The sequence below is a fragment of the Panthera onca genome, chromosome A3 (genome assembly GCF_046562875.1).
Source record: "Panthera onca isolate mPanOnc1 chromosome A3, mPanOnc1 haplotype 2, whole genome shotgun sequence".
Classification (NCBI taxonomy): Eukaryota; Metazoa; Chordata; class Mammalia; order Carnivora; family Felidae; genus Panthera; species Panthera onca.
The window spans coordinates 8,327,966-8,352,449 of NC_138341.1; the positions used below are offsets into that span (position 1 = coordinate 8,327,966).

The 24,484-nt window shown below is 36.8% G+C and overlaps 1 protein-coding gene across 5 annotated transcripts in view; it reads right to left on the bottom strand.

The window, feature by feature from the left end:
* Positions 1-24,484, bottom strand: part of ROCK2 (Rho associated coiled-coil containing protein kinase 2) — a 136,949-nt gene that overhangs the window by 47,921 nt on the left and 64,544 nt on the right. For 4 of the 5 annotated variants that reach the window (XM_078444980.2, XM_078444977.2, XM_078444978.2 and 1 more), the window contains exons 4-5: positions 18,088-18,225; positions 6,632-6,892 (exon numbers count right to left, since the gene is read on the bottom strand). In XM_078444980.2, coding sequence (XP_078301106.2) covers positions 6,632-6,892; positions 18,088-18,225 — 399 coding nt within the window. Of the gene's footprint in view, positions 1-6,631; positions 6,893-18,087; positions 18,226-22,242; positions 22,459-24,484 lie in introns of those variants that run through there. The other variant, XM_081795157.1, reaches the window with a different exon arrangement.

Below are 24,484 nucleotides of genomic sequence, written 5' to 3' on the forward strand. Positions count from 1 at the left end.
AATTTTTTTAAAAAAACATTTAGGAAAGATATTTTAAAATTATCTCCTGGAGAAGTTCTCTGTTCTGTTCCAGTTCTGTATGAGTACAGAATCCACATTTATGACAAGTCTCTTAACGTATTCTAAAGAAATACAGGAAGGACAAACCAGAAACTAAAAAGACCTGGTTTACCTACGGGGTGGTGGGTGAGAGAACAGGGTGGAAAGAAGGAAGTATGGGAGTGGGGTAGTAGGAGTAAGGAGGCAGGGATCCTTCTCTGAGCATGCAATTGTACAGTTTTAATCTTAAAACCAGGGAAATGTTTCACACATCTTAAAAACTATAAATAAACAATTAATATCAACCAGGATGTGTGTGAGGGAGGTACACTAAATGGAATACATATAGTAAGAAACGAACCTGTTTTGTAAATTAACAACATAACCACAATAAATGGGGTAAGGATAAAAGAAATGACCTAAGTAACTTTGGAAAACAGTATCTTTAACATATACTATAAGGCTAAACACAAAAGGAACTGCACAAAAAATAATACATTCTAATTAATAAATCTGTTTGTCACAGAGGTAGGAATTGGTAATTCTGAAATAATTTTAAGTGTATCCTAGAGGTGAACAAGTAGGTAAATATAGTGTAGACAATGAGAGCCAGGTTTCTCATTGACTGAAAAAGCAATTATCAAACAGAAAGGAGGAGGATGCGAATGAACCCTGCGGTGTAGGACAAGAATCAGAATTATCAGTATGAACTCAGAACTTTTAGTAGCCTATATATACAGACCCATAAGTACAGAATTAAATACGAATGTGTGTGCATGTTTAGCACATATAGTCTATTTGGTATACACGTGTCTGCTGACCAGGCCTAGAAATAATGACACTCCAGGGGCAAGAAGCACATCGAGCACCCAAATACTGATTTCTAAACACCATTCTTTTTGTTGTTAAGTTTTATTTATTTATTTTGAGAGACAGAGAGCGTGGGGTAGAGGAGGGGCAGAGAAGGAGAAAGAGAGAATCGCCAGCAGGGTTTGTACTGCCAGCAGAGAGCCCGACATGGGGCTCGAACCCACGAACCGCGAGATCGTGACCTGAGCCGAAACCAAGAGTCAGACACTCAATCAACTGACTGAGCCACCCAGGTGCCCCTCTAAATCCCATTCTTGAATAAAAGAAATCTGAGCTTCTTAGAGAAGCAGCTGATTCCAGAGCTGGGACAGAGAAAATACAAGACAAGTCTTCGACTTACACTGCCAAAAAAGAAGAAAATGCTCCAAAAAGGAGGTGTGTCCAAAGGACATAGGAGTAACCTGAGGAGCTTTTGCAAGATAAGAAAACTCTGGAGTTTCAAGGTATGAGTAGGAATCTGCCAAGTAAACTGTATTCAACATCATATATGAAGGCCAGGAATCGTGAAATTATTGATTTCATGGCATAAAAAACAACTAAATGTGATTTAAGACCCCTGAACCATAAGGTACAAAAGGTCAAATGATAGAGAATGAGGGTGAAAAGTGGAAGGTATCATGTCATCATAAGAAGCTTTGTATGATGGGGCGCGTGGGTGGCTCAATCAGTTAAGCGTCCGACTTCGGCTCAGGTCATAATCTCACAGTTTGAGTTCAAGCCCCGCGTTGGGCTCTGTGCTGACAGCTCGGAGCTCAGAGCCTGCTTCAGATTCTATGTCTTCTTCTCTCTCTGCCCCTCCCCAATTTGTTCTCTATGTCTCTCAAAAAATAAATAAACGTAAAAAAAAAATTTTTTTTTTAAAGAGAAAGAAAGAAAGAAAGAAAGAAAGAAAGAAAGAAAGAAAGAAGCTTCATAGGACAAGCTAAGGAGTTTGAACTTTATTCAGTCGATGACAGAAATCTAAGCAGGAGAGCAACAAAAACAGGTATGTTTTTTCAAAAACTTCCTCAAAAATACTTTAAATAGATCAGATTAAATGGCTGCTAAAATATATCTTGCGTTTTATAATGGATAAAATATCATAAATGGGGAGATTTACTAAAAACACAAAATCAGTCCATCACAAATCATGAGGTTGGTCCAGGAAACTATTCTTAAATGCTTGCTGTAATGGGGCACCTGGGTGGCTCAGTCGGTTGAGCATCTGACTCGGTTTCAGCTCAGGTCATGATCTAATGTTTCTTGGGTTCGGGCCCTGCATCAGGCTCTGTGCTGACAGCAGGGAGCCTACATGGGAATCTCTGCCTTCCTCTCTCTCTCCCAGTCCCTTCCCCACTCACATGCTATCTCTCTCAAAAATAAATAGACATTTATGGGGCGCCTGCGCTCAGTCGGTTGAGCGTCTGACTTCGGCTCAGGTCATGATCTTGCTGGGTTTGTGGGTTCGAGGCCCGCGTCAAGCTCTGTGCTGACACTTCAGAGCCTGGAGCCTCCTTCAGATTCTGTGTCTTCTCCTCTCTCTGCCCTTCCCATGCTCATGCCATCTCTCAATAATAAATAAACGTTAAAAAAAAACCCAGACATTTAAAAAATAATAATAAATGCTTCCTGTGAAAGTGGGAAAACTTGTAAATGGAGTTCTTAATTATCAGACACATTAAGGCCTCAACTTGACTGCTACATAGGCAGGAGTCTATTTGCTTCATTTTAATAATTAAAAATAAGTACTTGCACCAGGAACTCCTTTCTCAAATAGGCACATCCCCTGCCTCATAACCTTCTAGGGCTAGCGGAAAGTCCTACTTCTTCTTGTGTTCTATCTAAAAACAGCCCAACTGGTTTAGAAGCCCATCTCCGTTCGCACTACACAGTGCTCCAGGCACAAAAAGCTGCCTGTTATTCCAGTTATCTCCTGGGGTACCAATTATTACTTTCATTTGGGCTCTGGTTACAAAGCTGCATAGCTTTTGAATGGTCTGTCCCGACCTCGTCCAAAAACCTGTTCTTCTTCATGTATAATTTTGCAGAAAATAGGGTTTTTTCAGAAACCCAAGTAGAAACACCTCCATTTTTAAAAACTGATGTCATTTCTAGAAGGGTTATGAACAGTAACAATTTGCCAATTAGCTTTTAAAGAAGTATAGCCTCAATTTAATCAAATAGTATACACTAGAATATTCAGGGTTATAATTTTACATTATTTCTAGGTAATTTAAAACACTAATGTAAAACGTGCCTTAAAAGTTGGTAAAGTGGCTATGAAGTGCCTAATGACGAGCAAACGAGAAACTCAATTTACCCAACACAGCAAGTAATTCCAATAGCCGTACTTCTCGGCTATCATGGAGATACACCTAGATATAAATATACTACACTGGGGCATTCACGTACATCTACATATTTTTTCCAGAGAGAAAAAGAATAACAGCATCAAAAAAACCCTGTATTAACCACAATTTATTAATGAGCGAACTTAATGAGATATACCATTACTCTTAATGAACTGTGACAGTAACAAATTAGTCTAGTCCTTGTATAATTTTTAGTTGTATTTTATTTTTGCATTTATCCATGGCATATTGTTTCATATGATGCCAGAAGAGCTAAAAAATAATTTGAGAATTTCGGTCAATATTGTAGTAAAGGGTTGGCAAACTTTCCTTTAAAGGGCCAATAAATATTTTAGATTTTGTGGCCACACAGGATCTCTATCTACTACCTTCTCTCTTTTTTTTTTTTTAAACGATCTTTTAAAACTGGACAAACCGTTTTTAGTACAAGACAGGCCACAGGCCAGACCTGACCCACACCCCAGGGTGCTGATACTATCCACAGACAAGCAGACGAAAGAGAATGAAGCCAGGAGCACCTCTAACAGCTTTGAGGCCATAACGAGAATCAAACAGAGGCAGATAAAGTGATGAACTTGAAATATGCAACAGCACTATTTACATTAACAGCTAAAATAACAAGATTATGAATTCTATGTACTACAGTTTTTAATAAAAAACTCCTTTGTTCTTCAACATACATAGTTGTTCTCATCATTATTATCACTTGAGGCATGGAAGTTTGGGGTAAAACAAACAACATTTTTAAACTTCAATATTTAAAAAATACCTATTTCACTACATGGAAAATAAGAATTTCTGTTCGAAAGACACAAACGGGTAGCTGACCGGAAGATCTGTGGAATCACTATCGAGATTACATAAGGAATTCTTCACTTCAACAAGTTGCTTTTAAAAGGGTCAAAAGACACACACAAGTAATTCAAGAGATAAACGACTGGCAATTACGTGAAGAAAAGTCTGCTATCATTAGTTATGAAAGAAATGCAATTTCTTTTTTAAGCTACTACCTTACACCCATGGAACTGGTAAGAGTTAGAGAGTGAGTAATAGGAAGGGGGAGTGACGCCACGGAGACAGGGTCGCTAATGCACTACCAGCAGGGGCTGTGACAATCACAGCCATTCCAGAGGTCAGGTAGTTCGTACTTTACGTATCCTCTGAGTCAGCAGTCCCACCTCTAGGCATGTATTAGAGGAAACCCTTGTCAGAATACACATGGGCCACACCTAAAGATGTTCAGCATCTAAGTTTAACTAGGTTCAACATGGCACTGTTGGTGGCAGGGGAATGGACGTGGCCTAGGAATCCAACATAAGGGGGAATAAGTGAAATTAACAGATAGACCCTACGGAATACTAAGAAGCAATGAGCTAATTTACATATATTAGAAAAGATATAAAACAGTGTTGAGCGAAGAAAGTTTAAAAAAATGACATTCATGCCATGATACCATTTATACATATGTACATCATATCAATAGCGTGCAAGAACTTATAGTAAACACATGACACTGGTTGTTTATCAGGGAGAGAGAGAATAAGACTGAAACAGAAAGGGGGAAAACATTATAAACTAAAAACAAGATGAAGCCTTTCTGTTGACTACTAACAACAATAAGCGATGAACCAAGGATTATAATTAGCTCAGCTATATGTACCTGACTTAAAAAATAGTACATAATTATATAAACCACATTTTATTTTGTCTTATTAAGAGACAATTTAAGATATTTAAATTGCTAAATTTAGTATTCACTTACGTGCTTGTAAGATTATGCTATAAATACCATATTCTGTCCTGTTTCTCACACTCTATATACCCCTCTTTCCTTAGTCATTTTTATTTTTACTACCCTAAGGTAGTAAAGGTTTAGCATCCTATTAGAAATTATTTTATACTTTATTTTCATTGAAGATAATTTTTACTATTAACCATTTCATACCACAGGAGGGAGCTCTGGGGACAAATGCTCCATCTATTAAACACGGACTCATGAATGCAGAACACGGACACAAGGACAAAATCCAGGAAGGAGACCAAAGGAGAAAGGAATGTTAAGTATTAGTTGAGTAGACAGGACGTACAAACCTAGATACGTGAAAATGGCCTGTGAAACACAGCACAAATTCTAAATAAGTAAGAACATTAGGAAAGTGATCCATCAGGTTAGGATTGTAAGGAAGACTTTCTAAATGAGGTAAAATCTGAGCTGAGCTTGGAACATTACAGATCGCTGATGGGGGCAGTAGGATCGACAGGAGTGAATGCCACGCAGGTGGCATGAGGAAGAGGCAAAGAGAAGGAAAATCAGCTTACTTCTCAACAAGTATCTTTATAAGATATTCTTTTTTTCTTTGATAAAGTATTGTGGTTATGAAATATGAACAGCGATATAGGCATACTGGAAGGTTATAAACACCATACAGAAGATGGCATCCAGTCCGCTGTCCGTTTACATTAACATTTAGAAAGTCTGATGGATGTAAGTCACCCCCCAAGATCCAATAGGGAAACTAAAAAACGAACAGGAATTACACGGTACACTTATAGAGAAAAAGAGATAAATTTTACAACAGGAATAAAATCAACTTAATCGGCTATGACGTTAACACTACTGAATCTATTGATCAAAATGTGAATTGTTTACCAGGTAAAGTACACAACAGATGATGCTCCCAAATTTATTCAATGTGGTTGACGCAGACAGGGTTAGCAGGTGATAGGATCATAAACTTCTTACCTTAGCTTTTTTTTTTTTAAAGGAAAAATACAGAAATAATAATGGTGATGGAAAAACCCATGTACCTTAATTTATATTTTGTGTCTTATTTCTTCACCTGGATCATTTTACACATGCAGTAGTTTCGATTGGTAGCAACTGTTTATCAACATTCTATGAGGAAGATGCCTCAAGTTATTTGCATTCTTATTTCTCTTATATTCACCAAATCCAATGCTACATAATTATAAATAAAGCACTCTGTAACAAGATGATCAGTTAAAAAAAGTTTTGTTTCAGTCACTACAGTTAGCAAAACTAAATTTATCTTTGCTCAAAAAAAATAAAGATTTGAAGTTTCTTTTATTTTTGTTTTTAAAAAGTAGCATTTTTGGGGGAGCCTGGTGGCTCAGTCAGTTCAGCGTCTGACTTTGTTTCAGGTCATAATCTCACGGTCCGTGAGTTCAAGCCCCATGTCGGGCTCTGTGCTGACAGCTCAGAGCCTGGAGCCTGCTTCGGATTCTGTGTCTCCCCCTCTCTCTGCTGCTCCCCAGCTCATGCTCTGTCTCTCTCTCTCTCTCTCAAAAATAAATAAAGATTAAAAAAACTGTTTTTTAAAGTAGCATTTTTTTACTTGCTGATTACTTACTTCATCCATCTTCATACATGTGCCAAAATCTGCTAACTTGAGATGTCCATGTTTATCCAAGAGCATGTTGTCAGGCTTTACATCTCTGTGAATGAGACCCATGGAGTGTATGGCATCCAGAGCAAGAACGACTTCAGCAGTATAAAATTTGGCCCACTTTTCAGGTACATCGTAGTTACTCATAAGGTTTACAAGATCTCCACCAGGCATGTACTCCATTACCATGTACAGATACTTATCATCTTGAAAAGCACAAAAGAGCTGGAAAACAAAACGGGAAGGAAAAACATTTTTTTAGAAAAAAGAAAACCAAAAGCTTAATAGGAACAAAACCCAAAAGTATCATTACTGCTGAAAAAGGCAAATTATTTTACAAGCAAGAGAGTTTAATTTTATGAAATCTTTGATTTTAGATTTGGACATCTTTAATGGAAAAGGAAGTATCAGACAAAACTTTTTATATGGTTATCTTCCTCATGCTTATTGACAAGAAATACATAAATGAGTCATTTTCCCTCTTAGAGAATACAAAAATCTATTTAAATAGAAATATTTTAAAAGAGGGGCGCCTGGGTGGCTCAGTCGGGCAAGCGTCCGCCTTGGGCTCAGGTCACGATCTTGCAATCCATGAGTTCGGGCCCTGCATCAAGCTCTGTGCTGACGCAGAGCCTGGAGCCTGCCTCAGACTCGCTCTCACTCTCTGTCCCTCCCTTGCTCATGCTCTCTCTCGCAAAAATAAACAAACATTAAAAAAAAGAAAAGAAATATTTTTAAAAGAGAAACAGTAAAAATGAGGAACATACAAGGTAAAAAAAAAAAAAAAAACCCCAAAGAATTCATAATTAAAAAAAACAGCTTTCCGAAAACAAAACAAGTTACTGCACCTAATTCACAGAGAAGAAAGCTGAGGAGATAGAGACAGTTGAGAAAAACCTTTGAGGTACCACATTCGATGGACAGAAGAAGAGGGAGTAAGCACCACACCACTGGAAAAGAGCGAGTCCCTGGTAGCCACAGTTAATAAAACAGGGCCTTCTCCTCTCCTATTCTCCACGATTTGCTCCTAAGCAGCATATGGCAGGTGCTACCAGCACCTAGACTAGAGCAGTGGCAGTGGGACCAGAGATATTACACCTAGCTAGGTTGCTACTGACCCCCCCAGAGAGACAGGAATCACAAATTCAGAAGAAAAGTTATCTGTATATTCCACCCACGTCCCACCCCACCCCCCCAGAAGCAAGCAACGCAAACAGAAAAGGTTTCCATAAATAGGGAAAAACTAGAACCGAAGCAATAACTCATGCTCAAAGTAAAGAAAAAGAATTCCTAGAAATCAATCATTTCAAACAAACAAACAACGTAATGGGAAAATGAGGAGACTTAAGCACGCATAAGAAGATACTCACATAAGAAGATATTCAAAGACGAAAAGGCATGAAATTTCATTAAAGAAAAGTAAATTTAAATCACTGTGAAACAAACACCGCTTCACAAGCACAAAAATGATCAACTTTTAAAAGTGACAATACCAAGTGCTGGCAAGGACAAAGGGAACTTAGAAACTAAACCTCTATAACCACATTGAAAAAAAAAGCTATTACCACCTACTAAGATAGACTACAGGTACCCCAAAACGCCACTCCTAGGAATAAACGCAGCAGAATTAAGTACAAGAACATTTACAGGGCACCTGGGTGGCTCAGTTGGTTAAGCGTCCGACTTCGGGTCAGGTCATGATCTCACGGTTCGTGAGTTCAGGCCCCGCGTCGGGCTCTGTGCTGACAGCTCAGAGCTTGGAGCCTGCTTCTGATTCCGTGTCTCCCTCCCCTCAGCTCCTCCCCTGCTCACACTCTGTCTCTCTCTCAAAAATAAATAAAGATTAAAAAAAAGAAATTAAAAAGAAGAAACATTTACACTACTTGTAACAAATAAAATGTTGAAATATACCAATAAATTATGATACATACATGCAATGGAATAAAACACAGCAATGAAATTAATAAACTGTAGCAATCTAGATTAGATAACTCTTTCCAACATAATGCTGAACAAAAAAGCTAGATACAAAAGAGGTATTCAGCGATTTCACTTATATAAAGTTCAAAAAACAGGAAAACTAAAGATCATGGGTGCTTGTTTAGGTGATACACGAGAAGGAAAAGCAAGGAAATGATTACTAATAAAGTCAGAAGAGTGGTTATTTTCGGGGGAACACACGGAGGTAGTGATTAGGAAAGAGTGCAAGAGAACTTCTGGAATTCTGGCAATGTTTATTTTTTGACCTGAGTAGTAAATACTTGGGTGTTGCTTTGTGATAAATCCTGTTGTTTGTTTTATATATTTCTCGGTGTATGTCACAAATAAAATCTTTTTTTTTTTTTTTTTTTTTTTTTAAAGTATGACATGGGGCACCTGGGTGGTTTAGCCGGTTAAGCGTACAACTTTGGCTCACAGTTCCTGGGTTCGAATCCCACATCAGGCTCTGTTCTGACAGCTCGGAGCCTGGAGCCTGCTTCAGATTCTATGTCTCCCTCCCTCCCCCTGCTTGTGCTCTTTCTCCCAAAAATAAACATGAAGAAAAAAATTTTTAAGACAAAAAAAAAAATATTTTAAAGTATGACAAAATTAAAGCAGGACTCAAAAGGAAATTTATAACTTCAAATGCATTTATAGGTATTTCTCCTTATCCTTTCACTATCCAATAATCACACAGGTCTCTGCACTGTAAAGTAAGGACAATAAAAATTAGGCAGATAAAGAAACTAGAAAAGAACAATATACATCTAAAGAAAACTGGAGCTATGGAATTTTTTTAAAGCAGTAAATACTTACAAAAAAAAAAAAAAAACAAAGTAAGGGTGTTATTTTGTAAATAAAACAAAAAAAAACATGTTAAGACTAAAAAATGTACATATACTCTATTCAATACAAAAGTGGAAAAGAAGACGGATACCGTCACAGAAAATATAAACTGACAAGAGGTAAATAAAAACCTGAATTAGTCAAAAATCACATGAGAAAAATAAAAAGGATGATAAAAGATCTAGTTGGGAAGAAGGAAAGGAGGGTTGAGTACAGAAAAAACATCCGAGTTTTAGGACAGCAAGCGCTCTCTCAGAAGAAAGGGAGAAAAGATTGGGTAGGAGAGCAAAAAGTCTTTCAAGAATTCTTGTAATTTTTTAGTACTTCAAAATTAAAAGATTAAAATTAGCTATGGAAAAATGTTAAAATTTTCTAAACATATGTAAGACCAAAACCAAAGAATGCTTCCAGATGGCTTATCAGGCAAGCAAGAAAAGCCATTTACCAACAGCGAATTAATTAAGTTGTGTTCCATTGCATCAGCAGAAGAAATGTGTCCAGCGGAAATCAACTCGACGCTATCAGTCTTTCAACAACAGTTGCTCAAGGAGTTGAGGACACTGGGGGCAATATCAGTAGTCAGTTAAAAAACAAGGTAAATGATTTTGAGTGGTTTTTCTCAGCTCTTGGTGAGTCAACAGATGTTGCTGACACTATGCAGTTATTACCATTTATTGGAGGAGTAAGTGCCAAATATGAAGTAAAGAATTAGCCTCTATAAACAGTCTGCATAGGTCAACTACAGGCAAAAATATTTTCGAAGGAGCTGAGAAAACACTAATTCAGTACAAACTGAAGTAGGTGTGTTAACAAAAGATGGTGGTAAAAATATATGTGGAGCAGAAAAGGTTTTCACTGGACAAATTTACAAAGCTTGTGAAAATGTATGACATTTAAGTCTGGAGTCAGTCTCTGTAATACTGATCTTATATAAGAACTCAGTGGAAAATACATTTGAATCTCATGTCATAAATGAACACTATTAATGGTTGTTATTTGCTCTTTGTGGACTTAACCATCTTCATCTGTTTTTGTCAGAAATAGAAGATGTGTATCCTGACTCACTTTCCATACAGCAGTTCAATCAACGGCTTAGCACTGGTAAAGTTTTACTGCAATGATCTGAGCTTAGAGCTGAAACTGAAATTTTTCTCATCAAGACCATCCTCAACTACTATTACTGAACACTCAATAGCATGGAAATTAGCCTTAGCTGCAGCCTTAATAATGTTTCGTAATTAATACAACCTAAAATGACAAGGTAAAATAGGGCTTATCTACAAAACTTAAACTTTTGATGACAGCTAACACCAAGCCCCTTTTTATACTTCCCATTGCTGTCAAAATCAAAACAAGAAGTGAGCTCTCCACTCAAGTGCACAAATTTGCAAGGGATGTATTTTCTGAGCTCAAACTACAGTCTCACAGTTCCAACAGGATTTTTTTTTTCTTTTTGCTGTTTCATGTTTCAAAATCCATTTAAACTCTGTAATTGAGAAGCTTCTACCCAATCTGCAGTTGGAAGTAACTAACCTGCAGTGTGATGACATTGTTACAATGTAAATATCAAGATAAGAATTCAACAGAATTCTATAAACATCTTCCAAGTGATAAATATGCTCAATCAGAATACTCTGCTCGAGGTCAACATCAAGTCATAAATAAGGTATTGGTATATACTCGTAACAAGTGATGAAAATGGCACTTTACCTCTGTAGTCTTTCCCTAAAAACTCATAACCTGAATCTAAATAATGAGAAAAACATCAAATTCTAATAGAAGACTATACACATATCCTACGGTATTAACTGATAAGTAATCCTTAAAGTTGTAATGGTCATCAAAAACAAGGAAGTCTGAGAAATTCCCATAGCCAAGAGGAGCCTAAGAAGATACGATAACTAAATGTAGTAACGTACTATCTTGGATGGGATCCTGGAACAGAAAAAGAGCACAGGTAAAAATGAAGAAAATCTGAATCAATTATGGACTTCGGTTAATATAATGTATCAATACTGGTTCATTATTTGTAACAAATGTACAAAACTATGATGTTAATAGAGGAGACATTACGGGGTGGGAGGGTGGTGGTATTATGAGAGCTCTCTACCATCTCCTCAAGTTTTTCTATAAATGTAAAACTTTTTAAAAATAAATCCTATTAATAAATAAAAAATAAACCATATGCTGTTGGATAATAGTATCTGGCAGTACCTACCTGTGTGAAAAGGTATTTTCTAATAAAATATGTAAAATATCTTATTACACATTAGCATTAATAGAACATCTACAAACATTGACTGTGAACCCCAATTCAACAAAATGTTATTGCCCCAGAAAATAAATTCACTCTTCTCCTTAACAGACTTGTATTTTAAAAAATTGTACTTTTTATCACATTTTGAATTTCATCAACAATGTGTACAAATGTGTTTTCTCATTATATAAACTATCAACGTAAAATCTTTGATTTGTGGCCATCTTGGGCCACAAAGTTTAAAATATGTACTAACTGCCCCTTTACAAAAAAAAAAAAAAAATTGCCAATTTCTGGTGTGACTGAACCATGGTAAGACTGGCCATGGTTGGTAACTGTTGAGGCTGACTGAACAGTACACAGGGATTCAATATACCTTCTTTCTACTTTGGGGTACATTCGAAATTTATCATAATAAATTTTAAAAGCTAAAATATTTGTCATTAAATATACTGAAAATTTTTGCTTAAAGATTTGCAAGCAAGGGGCACCTGGGTGACTCAGTCCATTAAGTGTCCAACTTCAGCTCAGGTCATGATCTCGCAGTCAGTGAGTTCAAGCCCCACATCAGGCTCTGTGCTGACAGCTCAGAGCCTGGAGCCTGCTTCAGATTCCGTGTCTCCCTCTCTCCCTGCCCCTCCCCCACCACTCAAAAATAAACATTAAAAAAAAAAAAAAAAAGATTTGCAAGTAAGTTCAATTCAGCCTCAGGGAATGAAGAGTTTCTATTTTATATAAACTGTACCAAAGCTCAGAAAAAAGTGGTATGTTCCTCAACTGTTTATTAGGGTAGTCTCACCATGATACAAAAACCAATCAAGAAAGCCCATGTGTTTTTTTTGTTTATTTCTATGAATATAATTTATTGTCAAACTGGCTTACATACAACAACCAGTGCTCATCCTGCCCTCCTCAATGCCCATCACCCATTAAAAAAAAAACTTTGAATTAAATCAAAGGTCAAATGTCACTTATACACACAGACAAACAATTCCTTAAAATATTAGTAAATCAAATTCAGTACTCTATTCAGAATACAAAATTATAGCAAGTGGCATTTTCTTTACATTTTATATTACCTTGAAAAAAAATTTAGTGTACTATAGTAACAGATTAAACAAAAAAAAATCTTGAAAGCAGCTAAAGAAAACGTTTTTAAATACTTCAACATTATTCCTGATTAAAAAGTACTTGGTAAGCTAAGCACAAATAGACCAAATCCTTTACTAGCTTACTCAGAAAGCTTCAACAAACATCAGACTTAATCATTAAGTTTAAAATAATAAAAAAGATAAGGATAAAAATTTCTACTAATTCAACACTATACTGAAAGACTGAACCAATGTTATTTTTTTGGCACTTTATAACGTCTACATTTTTAAAAACCAATTTTCTTATGCCTGAGTTTCTTCTGAACATATCTGATGGCAAACAGTTTACTGAAAACCAAACTGTATACAGAGAGATATACTATCCTGTTATGGGAGGGCTTAATATTCCAAAATAATCCAAAGAACCAAAAATATCTATCAATTAAAGCAATGCAAGAAATAACTGTAGTGTATTTTTTTAACAGAACGAAAGGCTAATTCTAACTTCATAGAAAAAAATGATTAAGAACTGCCACAAAAATATTATAAAAGGAAATCAATGAGAAGACGTGCCCTACCAGATACAACAATGTGATTTTAGTGCAGGAACAAATAACAAACCAAAATAACAGAACAGAGTCAAAAGAAATTCATGTGTATATGGTAATTTAGTCAATGATATAAAGGACATTTCATTTATTTCATGGGAAAAAAGGCATTTCTACAAATGGTATTGGGCGTGGCTGCCCATTTGTGAAAATCTCACACATAAAACAAAATAAATTCCCGGTGACTCAGAAATAGATTCCCACTCCTCTCAAAATTAAAATATAAAAAGTTAGGGGCGTCTGGGTGGCTCAGCTGGTTAAGCTTCCGACTTCAGCTCAGGTCATGATCTCACAGTTGGTGGGTCCGAGCCTCGTGCTGGGCTCTCTGCTGACAGCTCAGAGCCTGGAGCCTGCTTCAGACTCTGGGTCCCCCTCTCTCTCTGCCCTTCTCCCACTTGTACTCTTTCTCTCTCCCTCGCAAAAATAAATAAACAGTAAAAATAAATTTTTTAATAAAATCAAATATAAAAATTTAAAGAAAGTATAAAGGAATATTTTTATAAATTAAGGATGGGGAAGGTATTCCCCAGCAAAAATCAAAATACAGAATGCATAGATGTGACTACATTTATGTTTAAAGATTCAATAAGCAACAGACAAGTAATAGTCCAAGAGAATATATTTCCAACATATATAACAAAGAATCATTACACAGGGTCCATTACCATTCTAATAAATCACTTTTATTTTTTTTTAACGTTTTTTTTATTTTATTTTTGAGACAGACAGAGACAGAGTATGAGTGGGGGAAGGGCAGAGAGAGAGAGAAGAAGACAGAATCCGAAGCAGGCTCCAGGCTCCGAGCTGTCAGCACAGAGCTCAACACGGGGCTCGAACCCATGAACCACGAGATCATGACCTGAGACAAAGTCGGGTGCTTAACACTTAACCAACTGAGCCACCCAGGCACCCCATAAATCGATTTTAAAACAGCGAAACGACACAGAAAAATGGGATAAGCGATAAAGGAATACAAATTACTAACAAGCATATGGAATATCCTGAACCTCATAATTAACCAAGGAAATGCAGCTTAACACAATAACATCTCTTTTTCTTGAGGATATGACTAATACAAATTTTAAATAACTACAATTTCCAGTACTGGCTAAAACGCAGTGAAATAAAAATGTTAAATAATCAGAGTAATATAAACTCATACAAACCTTTTTTTACACAGTAATTTGGCACCATCTATCAAAGTGTCAAATGTGCACACCATATGACCTAGCAAATCCAATGCCAGGGATCGAGTCTAAAGAAATGTTCATCCATGTATTAAAAGATGGAGGTATAAGCATGATTAATTCCACATCAAGGACAGAAAATGTACAAGATTGGTCTGGAACTTCCCACAATATCAGATAGCAAGCTATCAAAGACGGCTAAGTTTACAGCAAAAGGACTCAGGAACTGGGGTGTCTGGGTGGCTCAGTCGGTTGCACGTCTAACTTGAGCTCAGGTCGTGATTTTGCGGTTCTTCAGTTTGAGCCCCACATTGCGGTCTATGCTGGACAGCTCAGAGGCTGGAGCCTACTTTGGATTCTTTGTCTCCCTCTCTCTCTCTGCCCTTCCCGACTTGTGCTCTATCTCTGTATCTCTCTCAAAAATAAACACTAAAAAAGAATTTTTTTTTAATAAAAGAAAGGAAAGGAAAGAAGAGGGGAGGGGAGGGGAGGGGGGAGGGAAGAGGAGAGGAGGGGAGGGGAGGGGGGAAGGGGAAGGGGAAGGGGAAGGGGAAGGGGAAGGGGAAGGGGAAGGGAAGAGATGGAAAGGGATGGAAAGGGATGGAAAGGGATGGAAAGGGATGGAAAGGGATGGAAAGGGATGGAAAGGGATGGAAAGGGATGGAAAGGGATGGAAAAGGACTCAGGAACCAACCTGAACAGGATATCATTTGCCAAAGGTGTCAAACTTTGAGCATCAAAAAGATATTCAAAGGACTGAAACATCAAACAGGTTTTAAGACTGAGTTCAAACTGATACATCACCCCCAAAATTGTTCACCTTTAGAGAATAAAAGGAAACTAATCCTTTATTTTGAAAACTGGTAAATGTAAGGAAAAAAATAAAGGATTTATCCTGTCCTTCCTGTCCTTCTCTACCCAGAAATTATACTACTAGGTAAGCAAATAGTAAATGGGGGAATATTTTTCTTTATAGAACTATTCCAGTCAATATAGTAAAAAAAGAACGACTAGGAGGGTAAAAAAAAGGCATGACTGAATTGGAGCACCACCATTCTGAAATCCTTAATAAATTAACGGACGTAGGCATTAAGCACATGTAGCTGGTAAAATAACAGAGAGAAACCAGACATTAGCCTAACAGAAAAAAAAAAACACTACCCATGAAGTTGCCCTGCCACCCTCTCCAAAATCATACCTGATTCTGATCCTCTATATCCAATTACCAACTTACAAAGTTAAACTACACAAAGACAAAAGCAGCAAAATCCAGGTTTCTTCCACAAATAAACTGATGACACAAAAGAAGAGGAGGGAAACCCTAGATTGAGAAACTTTAAAAGAGATACCTAAACTTAAATTTCAAAAAGCTAAAAGTAAACTGAAGTATTTAAGGGTACATACCTACTTAGTTGTATAAAACTATAAAGAAAAATAAGGAAGTGTTCACCATAAACATATGGACATTAGAAAAACAGGCAAAGAACACAGTAAACTGTACATAAGAGATGGCATTAAAAAGTCTTCTATATCAGCAAAGGAGTAAGTTTTTTACAATACGCCAATATTCCTCTATTAAATTCAAATCACACTAAGAATACATATTAAGAAATAGAGATGGGCCAAAAATATACGGTGTATCATAATTTATATAAGAAAAATTCTTAAAGCCCTTTCCAACAAGAGTATAGTAACAAAGTATGGGGACCTTCATACAATTAAATATTGAATAGTCATGAAAAAATAAGCACTGAGATGTGGGAAATAATCTGCTAAAATCGATTACAGTATATGCTATGACCCATTCATTTTACTGCAAGGTGGGTTCCTAACAGAAATGTGTGAACATATGTACCAAAATCCACATGAAAGAGCTCGTAACAGCACTATTCACAACAGACAAAAAGTAAAAACAACCAAAGTGTCCATTAACTGATGAGTGAATAAAATGTGGGATATCCACACAATTGATGATTATTCAGCCATAAAAAGAAACGGAGGGCTGACACATGCTATTCATGAATGAACATTAAAAACATTAAGCTAAGTGAAAGAAGATATCACAAAAGACCACATACTGTATAATCTCATTTATACGAAACACCCAAAATAGGCAAATCACAGACCTAGAAAGCAGATTAGTGGTTGCCAGGAGTTAAGAGTCAGGGTGGATTGGGGAAAAACTGCCAATTGTTTCAGGGTTTCTTTCTGAGATACAAAAATGTTCTATAAATGTACTGAAACTCTGTAAATATATTGAAAATCACTGAATAATAAAATTAAATCAATAAACAGAAATAAGTCAGTCATTTTTACAAGTTTTCACACAAAATCACACATTTCAAACATATAATGGTGCATGGAATATCCTTCATCGTAGAGATAAACAAATGAAAGCCAGACTTATGTTACTTTTTCAATTGTACAATGTTTCACTACTGACTGGCGTCCACAGACCCATTAACTCTTTATCTCAATGAACATTTTATAAGGGTCCGCTTAGCAAAATTAAAGATCAGAACTAGAAACGGCAATGATTCTGTTACTATGAAAGCAATTTAAAGCTAACAGTGGAATAATTTATTACCATCATTCCTTAAGTAAATTATTATGATATACGATTTGCTACAAAAATTTTAGTTTTAGGCACACATATAAGAATTTCTATTCACTAGCTACAATAACAGAAATTAAGTGGAGAGAAAGCACTGAAGCTCAACACCGTTAAAAAAGCAATAGTAATGAGCTTTTAAATGACATCGTCATTCATGTGGCAAAATTTTTTACCCGCAAATTGCCTTCCACAAGCAAGGTATCAAACTCCCAAATCATTTAGCAAGCATTCTGAACATGCATTCGTACATACCTAATCTTACTCGTGATACTCGTTCAAAATGGTTGCAGAATTAGATATTAATATAAAAACATCTTTAGAGAAGCAAAGCTAATAAGGGATTAAATTGAAAAGGAGGCAAAATACAATTATAAATTCCTCACTTCACAAACAAGAGGCTGACTCAGGAAGCACAATGCTGTCGTACACAGTAGGTAATATATAAAGGACTCTGGGAGGATTTTCAAGATTTTTATTGTAGGAAGTTTCGGGTTTTTTTGAGACAGGCTGGTTCTTGTTCCTATTATGTAAATCGTGAGAAAGTGTAGGCAGGGAATAACGGCACACTGGTAACCGATCTAATTGTTCATAAAGGAATTTCTAAAAAGTTGCAAATAATACTTGATTTCACACACCAATTTAAGAATTACACGTCATGTCTATATGACATACTATTTAGGAACATTAAACAAGCATATCGAATCAGATCTTATTAAAAATGACAGCACTGTTACTATAGGAATGAGATACAGGACTTTCAACATACAAAATCACATCTCCTGGATATTAAGCACTTACAAAAAAAGGAAATAAATTTAGAAAAGTTTGTAGGCTTACCTGAACCACCCAGGGACTGTTGGCAAAGGCCATAATATCTCTCTCTTCCCAGAAAAAAGCAGAATCTGATCTTTTTATCATTTCAAACTTACTAAGAAGCTTCATAGCATAAACCTTCTGTGATGCCTTATGACGAACCTATAGATTTTTTAAAAACACAAAAATAATTTTATGAGAGAAAGGTGAACAGATCATACTATTATTCTATTATTAAAGACTTTCAAAGAAAAAAATGGGGAAGAATTCAGATAAAAGGAGTATAATTCACCAGAAAGGCATAAAAATTCTAAATATGTATGCATCTAATAAATAAGCTTTAAAATTCAGGAACCAAAAACTGACGGAACTAAAGAAAGAAACAGACAAATCCATAACTTAGGTCGGAAATTTTAACATCCCCTCTCAATATTCGATATAATAAGCAAACAAAATATCACTGTGGATATAAAGAAATTCACCCCAGAATGAACACTGCTTAATCAAAAGTCACGATTACAAAGGTTTTTGTATTAAGTTACATCACTTCTCATTTTAAAATATTTTAAAATTTGAAGAATCTTGACATATTTTAATTTTACATAAAAAGAATCCTATATGCAAAGGGTCAAATTTACGATGAGGGCCACACATTATATCTATCTTCTATATTAAATTACTAAACTGGAAACACAATTCCTTCTTTTTGAGAGTGTTAGGACATTTATAGAATGCTGAAAATAAACACATGTGAAAGCGATATGAAAACATGGGTGGTGGGCAGGGGATTAGGGCACAAAGGATCCTCGTCTGAAAAAACCAGAAATCCCTCCCACAGCAGATAGACCAGATTTTTAATTGATTTGTATCAGATTAGCAAACTATCTCAAAGCAAATTCCAACAACGCCGTTAAATGTTGCTTTAAAAAAAAATGTTTACAATATTATTAGAGGAGCGTGGGCAACCTGGGTGGCTTAATCGGTGAAGCGTCCAACTCTTGATTTGGGCTCAGGTCATGATCCCGCATTTGGTGGGATCGAGCCCCACATGTTGGGCTCTGAGCTGACAGTGTGGAGCCTGCTTGGGATTCTCTCTCTCCCTCTCTCTCTCTCTGACCCTCCCACACTCGCTGTCTCTCAAAAATAGGCAAATTAACATTTAAAAAATAAAATAAAAGATTATTAGAAAGAGATTGCTAAGGTACTCCTTCTATATTTATGTCACTCTTCAAATCTTCATTTATTCTAAGAACAAATCAGATTTTGAATGCTTCCTAACTTCATTAGAAAAAGTAATCCATTAAACATTAAGGGTCACGCAATCGCTTTATACCATGGTATTACTTATGCTGGACTCGTACCGTGACAAGAGTTTTAAAAATTTTGTAAAGCAAAGCTATGACCAGAAACTAAAACCTCTTTGTCAGCTGATAGAAAATAGTTAAATATTTTTAATGTTTTATACTGAACCAAAACAAACCAGGAACAAAAGACCATTCATTCAAATACACAAAAATTTATACGACATAGGTATAATTCTCTGAAGATGAGAAACAGACTTATTCACTTTACTTTCGCCGATTCTTTATGAAAACTATTCCCTCTCTGTGCTTCCACAGCACTTACAACAATCTAGTTACGTGTCTGCTTCATAAACTCCTTTAGTCAGAGTATAAACTTTCATTTGCGGGGCTGCCTGGTGGTTGGCAAAATGCTGAATACGCAATTCAGCAAACTCAACAAAATTATATCTATTTCTATATGAAAGCTTCACATTTTCAAAAAATTTTTAAGTGTTTGTTTATTTTTGACAGAGGGAGAGAGAGAGACAGGGCAGGAGTGGGGGAGGGGCAGAGAAAGAGGGAAACTGAGAATCCGAAGCAGGCTCCAGGCTCTGAGCTGTCAGCAGAGCCCAGTGCGGGGCTCGAACTCACAAACTGCGAGATCACGACCTGAGCCGAAGTCGGCCGCTCAACCGACTGAGCCACCCAGGCTATCCCTGAAAGCTATAAAATTTTTAATAAATAAAAACTATTTTGCTTAGATGCTCTAGTTAATGAGGCCTGAGTTTCATTTAAATTACTGTGATAGAACACTTCACTGGCTCGTAACACAAGAGTCAGGAACCACCGGCTTGTAGCCTTTGACTTGATCTATAGAACAAACATTAAGAGGCAATAGTTGTATTCATGCCAAACAGCTATCTCATACTTTGAAAATTCATTAGCACTAGTATGACAGCGAACTACAATAAAGCGCTGTTACTTTAGGAAAGCTGCTTTCCACTGATCTTCCTTCTGAGGATGTCTCTTTCTGAAAGATTCTATTATAATCTCCCTCAGCATCTCTGTACACTCCCCTTTGTTCCTTCTCTATTCAATATGGATGGATAAACAGTCAGATATAGTAGCCATTCATTACCACACTGTACAGAGTACTGCTTAAAAGCATGGATTTAGATGTCAACAAACCTTTGCAAAAATCCTAACTATTTGTGAACTATGTGGCCAACTTACTTAACCCCTCTAAGTTTCAATGACTTCATCTACGTAAGAACCTCACGGAACTGTTGCAAAGACAAAATGAGATTATGAACGGAAATACTTATTAGCACATAGAATATACTCTATAAAAATGTTAGCTAACACTACCATGTTCACTCTATTATGAACCTTTACCTGACAGACAAAAAAGTTGCTCTTATTCCAATGTTTCTATTTGTTAGAGAAATGATGTTTATATTCCTCATTTTTAATTTCAAAAGTACACAAGTACAAAAGCACTATCTAAATGATTCTCGCTCTCATGCACTTCCCCCCCTTTCTCTCTCTATATAATATAAAACACACTAAAAACAGGTGAAAGAGTGAACACTGGTTTTATCTCAACTGATAGAATTCTAGGTGACTTCTATACTCTTATATTTGCTTATTTGTATCTTCTACAGCAAATATGTACTTCTTAAAAAAAAAACTTTTAGGTAGATGAAACGTTCCTAAATGTACTAGAGACAAGACATGTTTGGAAAATCCTGAAATGGACCTAGATCTCATGGAACATTTGCGACAAAAACTTTCAAAAGTCATTCTGTTTTGTTGTTTTTAAAATTTGTTTTATGTTTATTCATTTTTGAGAGACAGAGCATAAGTGGGGGAGAGGTAGAAAGAGAGAGGGAGACACAGAATCTGAAGCAGGCTCCAGGCTGTCAGTACAGAGCCCAACATGGGTCTCGGACCCACGAACCGTGAGATCATGACCTGAGCTGAAGTCAGACGCTTAACCAACTGAGCCACCCAGGTGCCCCTCAAAAGTCATTCTTAACAAAATGCCTCATTTGAGGTTTTCAAATTGATTTTTTTTTTTTTTTTTTTTTAGCGTTTATTTGTTATTGAGAGACAGAGAGAGACAGAACATGAGCAAGGGAGGGGTAGAGAGATAGGGAGACGCAGAATCTGAAGCAGCTCCGGACTCTGAGCTGTCGGCACAGAGCCTGATGTGGGGCTCGAACTCACAAACCGCGAGATCATGACCTGAGCTGAAGTCGGTCGCTTAACCGACTGAGCCACTCAGGTGCCCCACAAATTGATTTTTAATATAAAAAAATTACAACTGGGGCTCCTGGGTGGCTCAGTCAGTTAAGTGTTCAACTCTTGGTTTTGGCGAAGGTCATGATCTCGCAGTACATGGGTTCAAGCCCCACATCAGGCTCTGTACAGACAGTGCAAAGCTTGCCTGGGATTCTCTCTCCCTCAAAGTAAATAATAAACTTTAAAAATCTATGTATCAAAAATTACACTAGATTATTTTAATAAGACAATCCAGTTTGACAGACCTGGAGCAGTTAGTTTGTGTTGCTAAGGTTTCCACTAAAAATGCAAAAAGAGCGTCTTCATGCTTTTGTCTGGTCTGGTTGTGGCAGCCAAGACTGAATGAGGGAATACAGGAATCACAAAAACATGGAGGGAAGGAGATAATTCTTGCCAACTCAGAAATAACCTTGTAACCAGCAAATTCACTCCAAAAAAGGAAGTAAAAATTTGAGTTAACATGACAAGTGTTAGAAAATCATTTCCCTTATACTCTTTCCTTCTGGTTGATTCTACTTTAAAAGCTTAGTTTAAACCAATTAAATTAAAAGCAAGCCAGTGGGAAGGGAAAAAAAGAAGATCCTCATCTCACATCTGCCTTGAGTCCCGTCACTGACCATCTGTATCCCTGAAGCACACTGGATCCCAGGAAGCCTCTCGGCCCAGGGATCATGAAAGATCACAATTAATTCACTTCAATAAACACTTTCTATGTTTCAGGTTCTGTGTTGTACAGGATACAAAAAGACAAGAAAAATCCAATCACAAATATGATCTGGCTGCACACACATATTGCTTACCAATGTCTACAGCCGAACTGACAAATGGCCACATGGTGAGGGCTCTCCCTTTTTCCTTGCTGTTCTACACACATTCTTCTTAAACTGTGTACTTGACTAAACGTAATCTCTCCAGATTATAGGCAAACTATTTTCATATAAGTGGCTATGAGCCCCAGATGGGAATGCCGAAAGTATCTGAAAGATACGATTCCTACTCTCAAAACAACACATAAAAGGATTCAAAGAAACAAACATATAAACTACAGCACAAGGCATAATATGGTAAATTACATAAATTTATGGAATTAAAAGATGCACAGGAAATATCACACTCAGATAAAGGGTAGGAAGAAGGAGAACAGGAAAAAGTTTTCTTTCAAAATGAACACAGAGAAAGACAGTGAAACATGATTGAAGAAAGAGACAAGAAAATAAGGAGCATGCTCTGAAATGAGTAGCATGCCCAGGATGAATAGCATAATGGAAAATAAGATTTCAAAAACAAAATTAGTGACATCTTAAAAAAGGGCCAAGAAGGCCAGGATGAAGTCTTCATGCTTCCTTTAGTAGTTAAGGGAGCCATGAAACGCAAATGAGAGATACAATAAATACATTTTAAAAAGATCAAATTAACAGCAGTTTATATTAGGCAAATCAGATCCGTATTTCCCACCTTTTATGTATCTCAGAAAGAAAACAGAAAACATGTTAGAAAAGCCCCTGATTCTACTATACCCATATCCAAAATGGGGGTTAAGATAGGAGTGATACATGAAAATACAAGAATATGAAGAATGGGGAAAAAACAGTCAGTCAAATAGTAATGTGGGTCCAGCTGAGCCTGAACAGCATGAATTACAGATTTAATAAGCACGGTCTTGATAGTTTCTCCATCGGCACTTGCCAATCCAAAAATCAACCGTACAATGGGGAAACATTATTACAGCAGTGGAAAACCAAAGAAAATACTAAGGAGATACTCATACCTGACTAGAAATCAAAGGGTGTCTTGGATGACAGTGATGACAGTGAACCAAAAAAATTAGGCTGGAGAAACGTTATGAGTAGGACTCACTAACAAGTTAAATTTCTTAAAATGAAGAAAAGAGAAATCAATGACTTCCAATTTTTGGCTTGAGCAATTGGATTAATAGTGGAGTCATTAATTAAGATGGGTTACAACTTTGTGGAAAAGTTAGGGAATCAAGCATTCTAATTTTACATGTTTCAGATGTGACACATCTTTTTTTATTTTTATTTTTTAACGTTTATTCATTTTTGAGAGACAGAGACAGAGCAAGAGGGGGCGGGGCAGAGAAGAGGGAGACACAGAATCCGAAACAGGCTCCAGGCTCCGAGCTGTCATCACAGCCCGATGCGGGCTCGAGCCCACGAACGACTGAGATCATGAGCCGAAGTCGGATGCCCAACCGACTGAGCCACCCAGGCGTCCCTTACATGTGACACGTCTTAATGGAGATATCAAATAAGCCACCACGGATAGGAGTGGACAGCAAACAAGAAAATTCTGAAGAGCAGCTATGAATCTGAGCCTTGACATCATATGGACTATATTTAAAGTCACAGGAATAGGATGAACGCACCTCAGGAGAGAATGCAGATCAAAGAAACAAGAGCCTGGTCTTTGGAACTACGATATTTACAAGTCAGGTGGAGAATGAACCACTAAGGAAACTTCGGAAGAGCCAGGAACACCGGAAGAAGTGGTATTTCAAGAAAGGAGAGCAGAATACTAGTGAGAGATTGAGTAAGAGAAAACACCGTGCAACCAATAAGGTTACACAAAGTCTCTATTTCTGGCACAGAAAAATGATTACGACCATCCGACAAAGAAAACAGACTCTGGAGTCCTCTACCTAGGTTCGAGTCTCAGTTCAGCCACTTAGTAGTCATGTGAACTTTAGCAGGTTATCCATCCTGTCTGAATTTCCCTCTCTGCCAAATGGGCATGATAGTAACAACATCTATCTGAAGGAGTGTTGTGAAGGAAGACTGGTTACTCTACAGAAGTTGCTTAGAAGCCTGCCTGGA